Here is a 15,419-nt window from a genome sequence, read left to right on the forward strand (position 1 = left end):
ATGATGCTCCCATCGTACATCTGAACAACACAGTCGTAGCCATGGGAGCACTTGAGCCACGACTCATTCAGGTGCTCATAAATTCTTATGTGACTTAGAGGACGAAAATCACTCCTATCCTATAAAGGGGAGTTGTAGAGAGGCTCATCGTACTCAGTTAGACCAAACAAATCATCCCATTTCACTATCGGCCTCCCCCCTTCTTCCTCATCCCTTCTCGTCCTTACCCTCCATTGATCGTTGTGGTTTCAGTTTCTAAGTACATGGGCCTTCTATAGATGTGTTGCAGCAACATACATCCTTTTACCGCGGCATAATATAACCGATAAATTTGTGTTACCCGCACACATACAACTGTGATAATAAAACATGTATTCCTTTTTTAGACCTAGCTTTTTCAGAATTAGTCTTCTCATCAGTAATCTTTTCATAGCAGTTTTTTTCAGGCTTAGGCTTTTCAAAAGTAGCATTTTTATACCTAGGTTTTTCAGACGTAGGCTTTTCAAAAGTAGCCTTTTCAGTTGATATGACTACACTTTACTACATAATCAACTGTTTTCCAGGGTCAATTTTTATGGACTTAGTCCATGCACCAGTCCGAAATCCACTGTATAAAAAGATGATCTCCTGCCTACATGTAGAACCAAATAACTAGCATCAACATTCACAACTCCGACAAAAATGGCGTCCGATCCTTTCCCCAAGAAATACATGTACTACATCTGATGGGGTTAAAGTGTCCATGTGCTGATGTGAAGATATTTGTAGGGTGATGAAACACTTCAAGTTCTCCTACACCTATAGAAGGAGATTCTTCCTGTGTCGTAACTATGTGTACGATCCACCCTAGGGAAGCATCAATATTGGCTCCCGCCGTCAGGTAATAACTTCTTACTAAACTATTTCAAAAAAAACTAATATTTATCACTTAATATTTTAATCTTCATTGCAATCGTCTCTACCACTATGTAACTTATTACAGTGGCTAAACACTAAGCAGTCGAAAGTAAAAGTGTTCATCCTTCACACTAAGCACTGCGCTACTTGTAGATGCTTCTATAAGATAGAAGACGACGAGAAGAAGGAGGTTACACGTAAGTGTATTCAGTAGGAAGGAAGGAAGGTAACCACATGATTGTTGAGACACGTGAGGTGGAGATCGGGTGGAGATGGAGAGGAAGCGCGGGCACGTCAGATGCGTGACACAGGACCTAAAGTGGTGGCGAAACGCGCGTCTGCCGCACGTCCACAGCATGGCCAGAAGCCCAGTAAGGCGCAACCACGGCCCGACCCCGGAACATGCTGCAGCAGCCTGGCGCACGGCACGGCCGCCTTGCACGTCGGTGTGCGGGGCTGTCTCCAGGTCAAGTGGCCACCTGCCGCTTCCTTGCGGCAATGGTGATCCTTGTCCTGGATTACAATACGTGACAGTGTGACACTGACACCCTCTCGTGCTGAGTATTGACCCGCTGGGCGTTGCAAATTCTTCGCTCTCACACGTGCGTACGCGTTCTTTCTTCGCTTCACGGTTTTGTCGTCTGTCCTTGCCGGTCTGTCCGGAGCTGATTCGCTGTCGTTAATACACAAAAGTAATGTTCTTGTACCTTGCTACTTCTGCATATTCAGTTGGAAGATTGTGATATCCCCGGAAACATTTGTGCAGCTGATAATCTGGGCTCAAGAGTGAGTCGACCCATTTTAATTAAGCTAACAGTGACAAAGATATTCGGTTTCTGTGGCACGATGCAGTTTTATATCCTCGCAAGATTGTCCATCCACAGGAGTGATCATTTCGCAACACACGTCGTGGTGATGGGGACGAGGGTCAGAGCGGTTTCTCAAGCCACTGGCCCTGCAAGACTGCTAATCTGAGACATGCCATGCAGGAGCCTGGAACCCTACACGGCTAATACAACTTATTCCGAGCAGAGACGTCAGAGATCCACATGTTTCCACTGAAAATAAAGCACACGCAAGGTACTCCCGGGTCCCCTCTTGGCCGTGTTGCTCGTCCCTGCCTGCATTCTCCCCTGATCAACAAAACTACAGTACATGTGCCGTCTAGTTAGGGACGGCGAAATTCAGACATCTAGCGGCATAAACCAACTGGGATTCTGGAGACAGCAATGATGTTCAGGACACGATAAATTTCGGTGCCAAGAAAAGCTCGTAGGTTGGTGCGTTGCATTGCCGTGTGTACATTCATACATGTGAGGCACATGACTACCATTTATGCATATGCAGTGATACTGCATTGCTGGTTGTACTGACCTTTCATTCAGGAGGTCGGACATATACGGCGCAAACAGAATCAATAGCTCAAGTACATTGGGATCCAGTGTACATTCATACATGTGAGGCACATGACTACCATTTATGCAGATGCAGTGATACTGCATTGCTGGTTGTACTGACCTTTCATACAGGAGGTCGGAGATATGCGGCGCAAACAGAATAAATAGTTCAAGTACATTGGGATCCAGTGTTCGTAGATCTTTACCCTGCACTCATTCAAGAACCTCGCGACATCATGCCTAACTCTATGGATCAAATTCAGTAGCAAACATAGGAAGTGCAGTCTGCTTCAAATATTATATACTCACAAAGATTGTGAAATATACTGGTGACATATGAATTGAAACCCCACATCCCTTTACATAAATGTCACCCCAGCAGACGAAGAAATACATGAACTAGAGTATGAATGCTCCTCAAACATACACAATACAAGATATTAAACAGAAAAAGGGAAGCAAATACATCACCCTTCTGTTTCTTCTGAAACTTACGCTGTTATCTTTACTGCGACCTCTGCAGGACCAAAGTGAAGATGAAACTAGAGAAAATAGTCATCCATGGCATACATCAATCATTTTTCTTGATGGTTTGATCTGTTCTAATGCTGGCCCTTCTTCTTCAGCAAACCACCAAATTTCTTCATCAAAGGCTTCTTTTGTTGCTGTGGCTTGATTGCAAGCTTTGTGCTGTTGTTCATCTTGTCTATGGACAACATGCGGCCACCAGAGGCAACGTCTCCCTTGTTGGACTCCAAGTCAAGCTCTGATTCACCATCTTTCTCCTTCTCTGTAGATAAGTCATAGTCGGTGACCTTACTGTTCTCCCACATTTTCGCGACTACCACTACAGGATCATCTTCCTTGGTATTTCCCTTGTCACTCTCATCTTTTGGACCTGTGCCATTTAGCACTCTATCTTTTGCATTTCCAAGCATGGAAGATAGCTCCTTGATTTTTTCTGAAGTGGTCGATTCTTTGACCTGCAGATCATCATTCTCCTGTTTTATGTTCTGCAATTCATTCTCTCTGTCTAATAGCTTTTCTTTCCAGCCCAATGCTTCAGCTTTTGCTTCATCCTTGGCTCTGTTGGCTTCCTCTACCTGAGCTTCCAATTCCTTCAGCTTCTCCTCCAGTTCAGCATTTCTATTTTCCCAGCCTCTCGCCGCCCCTGCTGCCTTATCCATCTCAATTCTCATTGCGTTAATTTCTTCTACGGACTTGTTGATGGAGCTCACAAATCTGACCTCTTTGGATTGCCACTCCTCAGATGTATTTTTCGCTTCTGCTTCCATTCGTTCCACCGTTTTCTTCAAGCAGACTCTCTCATAGTTTGCTTCATCAAGCATCACCTCGTAGTTCTCCTGGGTGTTCTTGAGATTCATGTTGAGCTCCTCTATCTGTTCCCTGGCACGCTCAATCTCTTCTTGTTTGTTGAGGTACCTCTCCCGTGCCGCTCTAGCTTCGCCGGACATTTCATGCAATGCTGAGGCTAGATCTTCCATAGCCTTCTTAACTTTCTCATATTCATCTTTGCTAACTTCTAATTCCATAGCCAGCTTCTCCTTCTCTTCGCATAATGACTCAATCTGTGAACTTGCATTGTTCTCACTGTTAATAGCATCCATCTTCTCTTCTTCCAGTGCTTGGAGTTTTGACTGAAGCTCCTTGATCTCTGCCTTCAAGTCAAATGCTTCTTTTTCTGCAACATCAAGACGCTCATTTGACGCATCAATATCTTCATTCTGCCTAGCTACCTCATCTTCCAAGGCCTGCAACTTGTTGTGAAGGTCAGAAAGTTCAGATTCTTTCTCCGCGAGCAAGGCGCTTGCTGCATCCAATTCTTTTATCACCGAATTCAAGGAATCGACCTTCAACATGTAAGACTGATTGGCTTCCTCCAACTTGATTTCCAGTAATTCAGCCTTTTGCTTCCATTCATCAGCTAGCTCCTCTGCCTCAGTTTTGGCCTTCGTAGCATTGGCAACATCAGCTCTAAGCCCTTCAATCACACCTTCCAATTCAACTATCTTCTCTTCAACAAACTTTGCTTTTTCAAGCTTGATCTTCAGTGCAGATGCCTCCGCCTCGAGCCTCCTGATTTGCTCAGCTTCTTGCTCTTTGCTCTCTAGCTCAGTGTCAAGCAATTCTTTCAAGCGAGAAACCTCTGCATCGAGGAGCTCCACCTTGTGAGCATTCACTTCGCTGAGCCTGGTCGCATCGTCAGCCTGGTTGAGCGCCAAGTTCTTGGCGTCGATCGCATCAGCCAGCTCATACCTCGCCTTCTCGAGCTGCTCCACCGTTGATCGCAGCGCGGCAGCGTCGGACTCCTGCTGGATCCGCATGCTCTCTAGCTTCCTCTGCAGCTCCTCCTCCTTCCACTGCATCGACTCAATGCTCGTCTGCTCCAGCTCGACTGCGCGGAACATCTCGGTCTCGGAGGCCTCCTCGGCCTTCTTCCTTGCAGCGAGCGCGACCAGCAGGTTCGCATTGGCCTCTTCGGCCAGCCGCTTGGCATCCTCCAGCTCCTCAAGGACCTTGCCCTTCTCCTTCTCCTTCTCCACCAGATGCTCCTTGGCCCTCTTGAGCTCCTCCTGCACCGCAGCGAACTGCGCCTGCAGCTCCTGAGACTGCTTCACGGCGCTTCCTTGCTTCTGCGGCCATTCGAACGGAGTCACACATAGGTCACAACCCAATACCTCAAATGGCAACAAAGATCACACAACACTAAAGAATCAAAGAACTCCTACCTCGGCAGGGGGCGTGCTGAGCCGGGCGAAGACCTTTGGCGAGCGGCGTTCACCCGAGGGTGGCTTGTCAACCGATCCGGGGGACCTGTCGGCGCCGCGCCGCGCCGGCTGCGGGGTGCCATTGGTCGGCTTGGCGGGGCCCGGCTTGCTCGCCCTACTCCCCTTGGGCGTCGGCGGCGTGCCCTTGCCGCTCTTGGCGTCAGCAGCCGCAGATCTGCGCCCAAAGAACCAAACTTTTTGCTCAGATCAAGAACCGAACCAAGCAAACTACCAGGATCTGCAGCCGAAACAAAGAATTATTGCGTAGAATAGGAGAGATTGATGCAGATACATGCTTACTTTGGTCTGGCTCCCAGCATTGCTACGGTTGCCGCCGCCGCTCTCTGTGCCTCCAGACGGGGAAGGTGGGTGTGGCCTCGGCGCAAGGTTGGAACGGAAGAAGCAGTCGGTGTGTCGTCGGTGTTGGTCGCTATGAGCAACAGCACAGCACAGGGCAGCCGTATTGGTAGCTAGGGCCTAGGGGGAGGGGGAATAGAATCTGATCACTAGCATTGGCGTCATCAACAGCTAAGCTAAATGTTTATGGGTGATCTGTGTACGGGTCTGACGTTATTAGGCTGGGGAGAGATAGTGAGACAGTGACTGAAGGTGAAGGTAAAGTGTAAAGCAGAAAGAAAGGCAGGGCTTGGAGCCTGTTTAAGCTTTACATTAGTAATGCTTTATTACAGAGAGAGAATAAGATCACATTGTGTGGCATGGTTAACGAGCAACTTTACTTGAGCTTGCAGCTGTTGCCCCCTCTAACCACCGAGAGCAAGCAGACAGAGAGTGACCGCAGAAAAAGACACCACCTGCTTGCTTCTTTTCCACTCTTTCTTCCTCCCCTCGCTTTTACAGAGTAGTACACCGGTGTCTCTTGTGAATAGCGGCAAGCCAAGCGAAAAGGCCAAAGCGGTCAGGTGATTCCACAAGAAAACACCTACGCTTTAGCTACTTGGCAGCGTGGTGACCATGTTTGCTCGTGTAGATTTCATAGAAATTTTGCGGGACATAAAAAAAAAATCAGGCGCTCTCTCGTGCGAGTTCTGCATTCCAAACACACCCTTAATTACCAGCAGAAGCTTACACGGCATTTGTGGCCGTACAGTACTTGATTGGAGTATTTAGCATCGAACATTTCCACATAAACACCGTTGTTTTCATATGGGCAACGTGATCCGGTCATAAGCATGCGCCGGTGTCCTCCGTCTCTGTCTCCTGGGAACCCGTTCTGCGCACTAGATGAGCCGGCATTTGTGGCTAAATGTTGGCTAGATTAGTGGTTGACGTATCGCAGAAGCGCATTAACTAGTTACAACATGCTCGAGAGGACTAGGAGGCAAGGACAGGAACGTGCACTGTGGGTGAATTGGCATCGGAATTCGGGGGGCGTTGATAGGCCGTGTCGCGGCGAAAGCTTGACGAAGGTACGCTACCGCGCGCAGCGATGCTGTCCGGGAGACCAGAGACCCAAGTGGTCAAGAAACAGTGAACACATGCATGCGAGTCAATGTGAAGTGTGTGCCAGTGCTGTCGTCCTAAAACCTCGTTAACTACTCTTGGAGGTACAATTGCACCGGCTGATAGAATGCGGCCAACGTGCACGCACTAGAGCAGCGTATGATAAAATAATGCTGCTGCGAAGGAGGATACTGCTACTCCATTATGAACTTTTTTAGGACAGTACTGCATTATCAAATGAGTAGAAGAAAACGGCTTGCTCATCCTGTAAATGCCTGAATGGTACAATAGCTGACAGCTATTCATATATGTTCTTACTGTAAACTCTGGTTCAGAGAATTATCAATTCTCTGCTAAATGATTTGTTTGGCTGGACAATTCTCTGCTAAATGATTTGTTTGGCTGGACAGGATTCAGGGGTTTTTCCTCCTATTATCTCCTCACAAAAACTAGAAAATATTAAATATGGTGTCGTATTGGCCCCTTGCCTGCCACTGCTATGCCTAGTATGAACTAACTAACCCATTTAGGTATTTTCTTTCATCAGTAGCTAAGATGGCATAAGACTGAATCATGTTCCACCCTAACAAGTAAACGAAGCTTTTCAGAGGACGCCTCTACACAAGTTTAGGTACAGTAAAGCAATCCAAGTCCATCTATTGTGTTGGCCCACTGATGCAAATTGCAAAATCGAAACGCAAATTAGTTGTGCAGTATATGCACGATGATTTGGATGGTCATGCCCAGATAATTGACACTTTTTTTCTCGTGGCTTTTATCATGCCGGCTGCCGGTGGCTAGAAGATGAGACGTCAATGTAAGCACAAATTCCTTTCACCGACACAAAAAAAAGAGAATATTAATTCTTCTATTCAGAAATAGTAGATATTTTTTAGAAAAGTTAAATTTTGTGTATTTTGACTAATATTTAATCAAATTATAAGAATATCTAGTATATAAAAATTATACAGCTAGGTTTATAATTTAAAATGATTTCACGCTATATAGATTTTGTAGATATAAATAATATATTTTGTGAAAAAATCTTAATCAAAATCTAATTTTAAAAACGAGCCAAAAAAATGTCTACTGTTTCACACGGATGGAGCAATATGCTAAAATAACACAAGAAAAGAAGACACTTCTTTTGGCCTTTTCCTTAAAAAATTTACAGGATTCTAATCTGTATCCTGCATACAAAACGTGCATCTCAGACCAGTAAACACAAATCACATAACCCCAAGAAAGAAACAAAGCGTGCGGAAAAACCAAAGAGCCGCAACAAACATACACGCACAATACATGCCTGATTAAGCTAAAGAAAATTCTACAAAACTCTACATCAAAAGATACTTATGAGATTCTAATCTATATCATACTTTTTTATTCAACAATTAGCACGTGCAACTAAGAGTAAAATAAAATACGCGTAGCATACATCTTTGAATTTTCTTCCCGATTAAACTTCAAAAGAGCACTTATTACAGCGATGGGTCCCTCCTTCCCAGACAAATAATTATCTTTTTGATCAACATGATCCACGCATGAACGATCAATCAACCTCAAAATCTTATCTACTGCCTCCTGGAGCCAAATAGCCCCCAGCCGGATCTTCTTTTCTTTCAGCAGCACATGAACTGGGTCTTAGTTGGCATGGAAAAGCAAGGGCCAGACGGACGGTGGCCTTGAGAAATCATTTCCTGTTGCTACAATGCTACAGCCAGAGGCACCACCGCACGAGGCCACTGATCAATCGAACATTGCAATCTTCCCAGTGGAACAGTGGCCACTGATACTTGTGTTCTGCTTGGATACTATTAGAGTAGCAACTTGTATTTTTTTAATTTAGATCAGTATATATACATATGTATAGATGATAATATGTAAGAAATTTTTTATATATTAGGGATATTACACATAGTAATATATATATTTAACACCTTTTAAACTTGGAGATTAACCATATAAAGTTTGGAGAGATAGAACGTGTGTTGAGTTATACTTATATGTCTTTGTGAAGAAATCAATCTACCGAAGCTCGAAGGAAACATATTGAAGAGCATGAGAAACTAAATTGAGATGTGTCTTGATTTATCTTGTGTGATGAGTGATTGATGTTTGTGTGGCTTTTGTTAGTTAGCACATGCATGGTTATATACTGCAATATTGATTTTGTCTAACCAAAGTTGAAAAAAATTGAAGTTTATATCGTTGTCTCAGTGCACAAAGCTTACACTCACCAGATAGTCCGGTATGAGGGTTTTTGACCTTATCGGATAGTCCGATGTGTGGTAGATGTGAGCATCGGAGCCTTTCAACGCAGAGACAGAGAAAAATTTATTCACCGGAAGATCCGGTGTGGGTGAGAGTGGGCACCGGACTAATTTTTCCACAGAATGGTGTAAATATGAAAGTCTAGTGCGGTAGCCTCACCGGATGGTACAATGTGCACACGGGTGATCACCGGAGGCTTCACCGGATAAAGATTTCTAGAGTGGTTGAAAAACTAAGTTCTGTTGATGATGTACTCACCAAATAATCCGATGATAGGTGTGTAAACACCGGAGAGTATCATCGGAGGCTTTCGGTTCTGAGGCAAATATTGAGGTGTTCACCAGATTGTCCGATGTTGGGATTTTATGATCACTAGACTAATTTTTTCAGAGAGGGATGCAAACTGAATTTCAGTGGAGTTGTACTCACCGGTCCGGTGGTGCACTTATGTGAACATCCGACCATCGGTTGTTCACATTTTTGTTACGTCTGATCTTTTTTAACTTGATTTCGATTTGGACTAACATGTGATGATGTTATATGGTTTTGGAGATGCATTTTTGCTAGTCTCATGGTATGCAAATGATGGATGCAAGTTGGCGATCGACGGTGGGTGATCAAGGCTAAGTCGAGTGCTTGGTGCCGGATGATCAAGAAAGCCAGGTTGAGTCAAGGATGATCCTAGTGATACATGTGGAGGTCAAGCAAGACAATAGATAAATGTTGATGATGACAACGTGTTGACAAAGTCAAGCGAAGGGGATGACAGTGCAAGTGACAAGGTGACCTGAGCGATCAGGAACGGAAAAGACTTGCCAACGTTCAAGATCGCAAGACGGAGAACACGCCTCAACATACAAAGACTTGCTTGAGCTCAAAGTAAGCAGTCGTGAGTCACGCCTTAAGAAGCATACGAGTCGGTTTCCCAGTTTGGCCACAAAACCATGTGGGGATAGAGTGCATGTGGCATCATCGTGAAGCTTGCGTCGAGACGAAGCTAAGTTATGAAGACGCAACGGTCGTCCGATGCATAGAGGAGAAAATTGACCAAAATACCCGAGATGGTAGGTAGGAATGCCCCAAATGCAAATAAACCCTTGAACTTTCCTATTTTCTATAAAAGCCCCTATCTTTTTACACTTTAGTCCCTAATCTTTTCTATAATTACAAATAAGTCCCTCTATTTTTACAAAAGGTCTCTAAACTTTCTATTTATTTCAAATTAAGTCCTTTTCCTTTTCAAATTAAACCCTAAACTTATTTTTAACGTAACTTTGTCTTCCTAGCTCCGTTTTAAGTGATTCTTACTCCATTGGATTCATTTTTTTAAGCTTTGTCTTTTTATATATGTGTTTGTTTTGTTGTTATTTTATTTTATGTATTGTTCTTAGTGTGTTTTGTTTGTGTGCTTAGCTAGTAATTGTGCGATTTGACGACAACGTCCCAAATCAGTTTGAGGAACATCAAGACTAGGAGCTAGAGTACACTAAGTAGCTGCAAGAAGAAAGCAAGTGTCCTTGATAATCTTGAACCTATATTTTAAATATTTTATTTTACAAAATTGTATGCAATGCCTGTTAACTTGATGGGTAGTCATCTATGTTAGGGTTTATCTAGTTCTTCCTTTACATTCCTTGAAGCCTAAGTGGTAGTTGAGATTAGTCTCTTGGGTAGAATTACTTAGCCATGCTTTGGGGATATTGGGGAAGTGTCATATACATGTTTAGAGGACATATGAAATGGTGATGATAAACTTATTTTAGTAACATGTAACCCTAGGACTTGAGCAAGGAGTTAGTTTGATTGGTTCATGTAGTGGACTTGTGGATACGTTTCAAGAAAATGTGTTAGGATTTGTTGGTTATTTTTCTGTTGGATAGTCTTTACCCAAGTATCACATATAAGGACCGATTCATAGAGCGATATCCCAAGAAATACCGTACCAAACACGAGATCAATATGGGTAAGGCTTAGCATATCGATTAGACATCTGACTGGCATTCATTGAAGTACTAGGACCTAATTGATAGGCCATGCTTCGTAGTGATTCTCCTGGTGGTACACCACTTATGTGTGTTAAGTATCTTGCAAACATGGCAATATAGGTACGACGACTCGTGGCTAAAAGTTGGATAACCTCTGCAGAGTGTAAAACTGTCATAACAGCCATATTCGCGGTTACAAGAGACTTGGATCTTCACGTGATTAGTTGTCCATGGTAATGGTTTGGCTATAGGTTGGTGATATGGGTGATGGTTGGATGGTTATGCTTTGTAGGGTGGTTAGCCTTGGATAATATCTAGGTGTTGGGTTATATTCACTTAATAATAGTTTAATGTTTTTTAATTACATTATTGTTTTCTTTACTTGTATTTGCGTAAATATACCATGTGTTAGTCTATTCTTATTGTAGGCCTGCATATCATTATCTTTCTCACACTTAATGAGTACTTTATGTGCTCACCCTTGCTATCTCCTATAATACATATATTGCTCAGTGGAAGATTTTGAATATTTTCAAGACAACGACCTGGTATACTAGGAGTGTGTCTTCCGACCGGTTCCTGTGGAATTGCTTGGTCACCAATGTTTCTGTTCCGCTGTCGTTGTTTAGATGCTTTCGTTTAGCTAATAGGTTGTTTAGGTGAAGTCTTTAATATAAGAGTTAAATGATTGTAAGTTAAAAGTATTGCTTTTGTTACTTCACATGTGATATTTTTATGTGTGTTGAACTTCCTAGACACACATAAACCATACTTGGTTTTATCTGTTAAAACTGAGTATGACAACCAAGCATCAAGGAACTGAAATGGTGCTCGATGACATCCTGAAGAGGTGACAAAATTACGGTGATAGCGCAAAAGAGAAGCAGTAGTAGATGACGAGAGTGTAAAGGTAGCGGCAAGCAATAGCGAGAGCGCAAAGAAAGCGGCAAGCTGCTAGAATTTTTTTCCTAGGTTGTGTTACAAGAGGATATTTTTTAGAGCCGCCTAGAACAGAGTTGAGAGGCAATGGAGAGGAGGTAGCCGGCGGGAGAGGATCATCGGCGAAGAGCCAACCAAGCGTGCGGGCGGATGGCCGAGCGGCCAGGCTGAAGGTAGTGTCGGCCAGTTAAGTGGCACGCGGGAGACATGTCGGTGGTCGAACGGTTGGTCTAGGCGTAGCCGAATCCGATTCGGTTGTGGATCAATGGCGCAGCGATGGGCAGATGCGAGCAGACCCCGATGAATCGACAGTGCGTCGATGGGTGGACGCAAGCAACCGACAGGCTACCAGTGGGTAGGCACGCGGCCAACAAGCGGGCGTGAGCGGTCCACCAAGCGGATCAGGGACGCGCAACGGCGAGGGAGAACCGACGGCTCAGACGAGATCGGGGATGGGAAATCCGATGAACTATTGTAGATGAACAGTAGCTAAGGAAAAAAGATGCCTAAAATTGCAACACTCGAGAAGAAACGAATCATAACCCTAAATTTTGGCTTTGTATGCCATATTAAGAATAGCAACTTATATTCACTAGAGGCCCTGAACCAATATATATACACAGGTTACAATATAAAAAAACTTATATATTGTATATCTATTATCTGCCTAGGCGTATTGTAGTTCACTGTTATGTCATCCCCAATTATAATTTCAAAAGTAATATAGTTACGATCCACAAGATATGCAGTTACTACAAATATACATGGTCGTAACTCGGTACCTTCTCTAATCATAATTATGTATTTTATATCATGCGATCGTAACTTGTTCACCTCTGAGCATACCCTAGTTACGATTCTAAAAACAATATAGTTACGATTCACAAGATATGTCAGTTACGATTCATATAGTTGTTATCATAATTCAATTATTTGTGTCATCGTAACTAACTATTGTACTAATCGTAACTGGCAGATATAATAAGTATAGGAGTGATCGTAACTATCCAAAAGATAGGGCAGTCTAGTTATAATCGTAACTATACATATGATAGGTTAGTATAGTTGTGATCGTAACTGATTATTTTTTTTAATCATAACTAACAGATTTTTGAGTTGTAACTCGAAGTAGCGCAACAATAAACTACAGTCCATATTGTCGGAGGGTGAACTCCTGTCGCAGGGATCCCGAGAGACCCCTTTTTAGAGATTCGGCCGGGGGGATGATCCTGGAAAAGCTTGTTTGGGAAATAAGCGGGAACGGAAACAAATGCGATGGCTGGCGGGAGATGATTGCCCAAATGCGAGGAAAAGATGGGTGCACCGGGGTTTAGACAGGTTCGGGCCGCACGGAGGCGTAACACCCTACTCCTGTGTGAGCGCTATATTTATCCTTGAAGGGAATTCTTCAAGGATGTATCTGGTTCTAAGGGGAGAGCCGTTTACAAAGAGCTTGAGGCTCTCGTGTTCTAGCTTGGCTAGAGCTGGTTCGAGCGTCTGCGTCCTCTTCTTCACACACTTTCGGTTTCTTCGGTCTTGTTCGTCGGGGGGTCCGGGTCCTCTTTTACGTGTTCTCCATCCTTTCCTTTTATAGGCGCGCCGACCTCAACATATCCTGAATGGGAAAGAGGGGATGCGAATGCCAAGGTGCCACGGAGAAAGGCGCAATCATTTCGTCTTGGCGAAGTGACAGGGGCGGTGGAGAAATGCGGTGCGCATCCGACCACCCGCCACTGTGGAAGCCCTCGGACGCCATAAAGGGGGCCCACCGGGCAGCCTCAGAGGTGCCCGGTGCGCCCACCCTGTCTTGTTCTTCTGCCAGGGCAGGGTGGCAGGCAGAGCGCTTCGATTCTGGCAACGTTATCCCGAGGCACCTGGATGAAACGGGACTGGACCCGTGCATTTAATGGACCCACGCCCCCCTGCCAGTGCATGCCAGGGTCTGACACTGGGGCGTGGGCAGCTGAGAATGTCAGGATGTCAGGATGTCAGACCGCGCGTGCCTATTAAATGCGGCATTGGGCCTTTGACTGGATGACACCCTGACGACGGGACCCTTCGGGTCGTTGAATGATCTTGCGCGAACCTTCGGGGAACCGAGTCCTCGGGGGCTGCCACGTGCAGCCCCGAGCACTCTCCCCCGAGTACTTGAGTGAGACCTTCGGGGAACCGAGTCCTCGGGGGCTGCCACGTGCAGCCCCGAGCACTCTCTCCCGAGCACTTCGGTGGGACCTTCGGGGCATCGAGTCCTCGGGGGCTGCCACGTGCAGCCCCGAGTACTCTCTCCCGAGCATTTCGATGGGACCTTCGGGGCACCGAGTCCTCGGGGGCTGCCACGTGCAGCCCCGAGTACTCTCTCCCGAGCACTTCGGTGGGACCTTCGGGGCACCGAGTCCTCGGGGGCTGCCACGTGCAGCCCCGAGTACTCTCTCCCGAGCACTTCGGTGGGACCTTCGGGGCACCGAGTCCTCGGGGGCTGCCACGTGCAGCCCCGAGTACTCTCTCCCGAGCACTTCGGTGGGACCTTCGGGGCACCGAGTCCTCAGGGGCTGCCACGTGCAGCCCCGAGCACTCTCTCCCGAGCACTTCTCTCTTGGTATTTGGGCTCTACGGATCATCGGGGAACTAGGGTGCTCGGGAACCAGAGGCGGCGGCCCCGAGCACCTTCTCCCGGGACTTAGCTTCTTCTTACCTTGCAGGGTGGTGACATGTGGTGGATGGCCGGCCTGGCCTCAGGACTTAGGGACCCCTGGTTCTGAATACACCGACACATATATATATCACGTTGTCGAGTAGGCTGCCTACTTCCTCAACATCTCGTACTGTTTTGTAGGAAAAACAATTTAGCTATAACTGATAATTTTTTAGTTCTAACTGGAAGTGATACAATAGTAAACTACAATAAAACCAACCAGAGGTGTATATATATGGACTGCAGGCTAGAAGCCAACCAGAGAGCTGCCCCTGCCTCCTTGTAATTGGTATGGGTCAGTGTCATCAGAATCGCTTGATTTGGGAGTCTCGCCAGTTAGCAACTTTGATCAATTTCACGCGATGTGATTCACAGTCCGGCGCGCGCTGAAGTGTCCTGCATCCCATGCTTCGTTTCGCAGTCTCCGTCGGTTGTGCCTCGAGTCAGCTCTTAGCTGTGGACAAATAAGCCGGGAGTAGTAGTATATTACTACGTATTAGTGCTGCTGATACTGGAAGACAGTTCCAAGATGACAGCACAGGCAGGGCCTAAAAAGACTTAAAAATTGTAGGACACGGAAAGACATCTGCTGGTGCTGGGTGATGAAGCCTATCAAACGAGGAGAAAAGAGAAGTTGTCAGCACAATGAAACAAAAAATTGGGGTGAGAGAGGCTCGAACTCTCGACCTCAGGATAACTCAAATAGCTATGAGACCTACGCGCTAGCCAACTGCGCCACCACCCCTTTGTGCCCAATGTTTCTAATGTTACACTTCATGGTGCACACCCTTATGCCTTATACAAACAAAATTGGTCGCTTTCATGTAATTCTGAACATATATGTAGCGCTTGGGCTTCTTAACTGACATCCTAAATCACCTGTTATAGCAGGTTTTCGCTGGCGCACTTCCATGAGAACCGGGATAAACTGGGGCCGATACTTGAGCAAGTAGCCGTGCATGGTGTCCGCGATGGCGCTCTTCAC

General features: G+C 45.5%; 1 protein-coding gene and 1 non-coding gene across 2 annotated transcripts; both read right to left on the reverse strand.

Annotated features, from left to right (window-relative positions):
* Positions 1–2,561: 2,561 nt before the first annotated feature.
* Positions 2,562–5,790, reverse strand: LOC133921488 (WEB family protein At3g02930, chloroplastic-like). Its single transcript, XM_062366377.1, has 3 exons — positions 5,384–5,790; positions 5,045–5,258; positions 2,562–4,948 (listed from the first exon to the last, which is right to left on the reverse strand). Exons 1-3 carry the CDS (start codon positions 5,401–5,403, stop codon positions 2,897–2,899), a joined length of 2,286 nt encoding a protein of 761 aa, XP_062222361.1. The 5' UTR covers positions 5,404–5,790; the 3' UTR covers positions 2,562–2,896.
* Positions 5,791–15,093: 9,303 nt separating this feature from the next.
* TRNAM-CAU (transfer RNA methionine (anticodon CAU)) lies at positions 15,094–15,179 on the reverse strand. Its single transcript is given in 2 exon segments — positions 15,094–15,129; positions 15,142–15,179. It is a non-coding gene; the product is annotated as a tRNA-Met (tRNA).
* Positions 15,180–15,419: the final 240 nt, after the last annotated feature.

This window comes from Phragmites australis, chromosome 6 (assembly GCF_958298935.1).
Source record: "Phragmites australis chromosome 6, lpPhrAust1.1, whole genome shotgun sequence".
NCBI lineage: Eukaryota > Viridiplantae > Streptophyta > Magnoliopsida > Poales > Poaceae > Phragmites > Phragmites australis.

Coding starts and splice junctions, on each gene's coding strand:
- LOC133921488 (XM_062366377.1), bottom strand. CDS start 5,403: ATGCTGGGAGCCAGACCAAA. Junction 5,259..5,383: donor ATGCTGGGAGCCAGACCAAA/GTAAGCATGTAT, acceptor CTTTGGGCGCAG/ATCTGCGGCTGCTGACGCCA. Junction 4,949..5,044: donor TCAGCACGCCCCCTGCCGAG/GTAGGAGTTCTT, acceptor GAATGGCCGCAG/AAGCAAGGAAGCGCCGTGAA.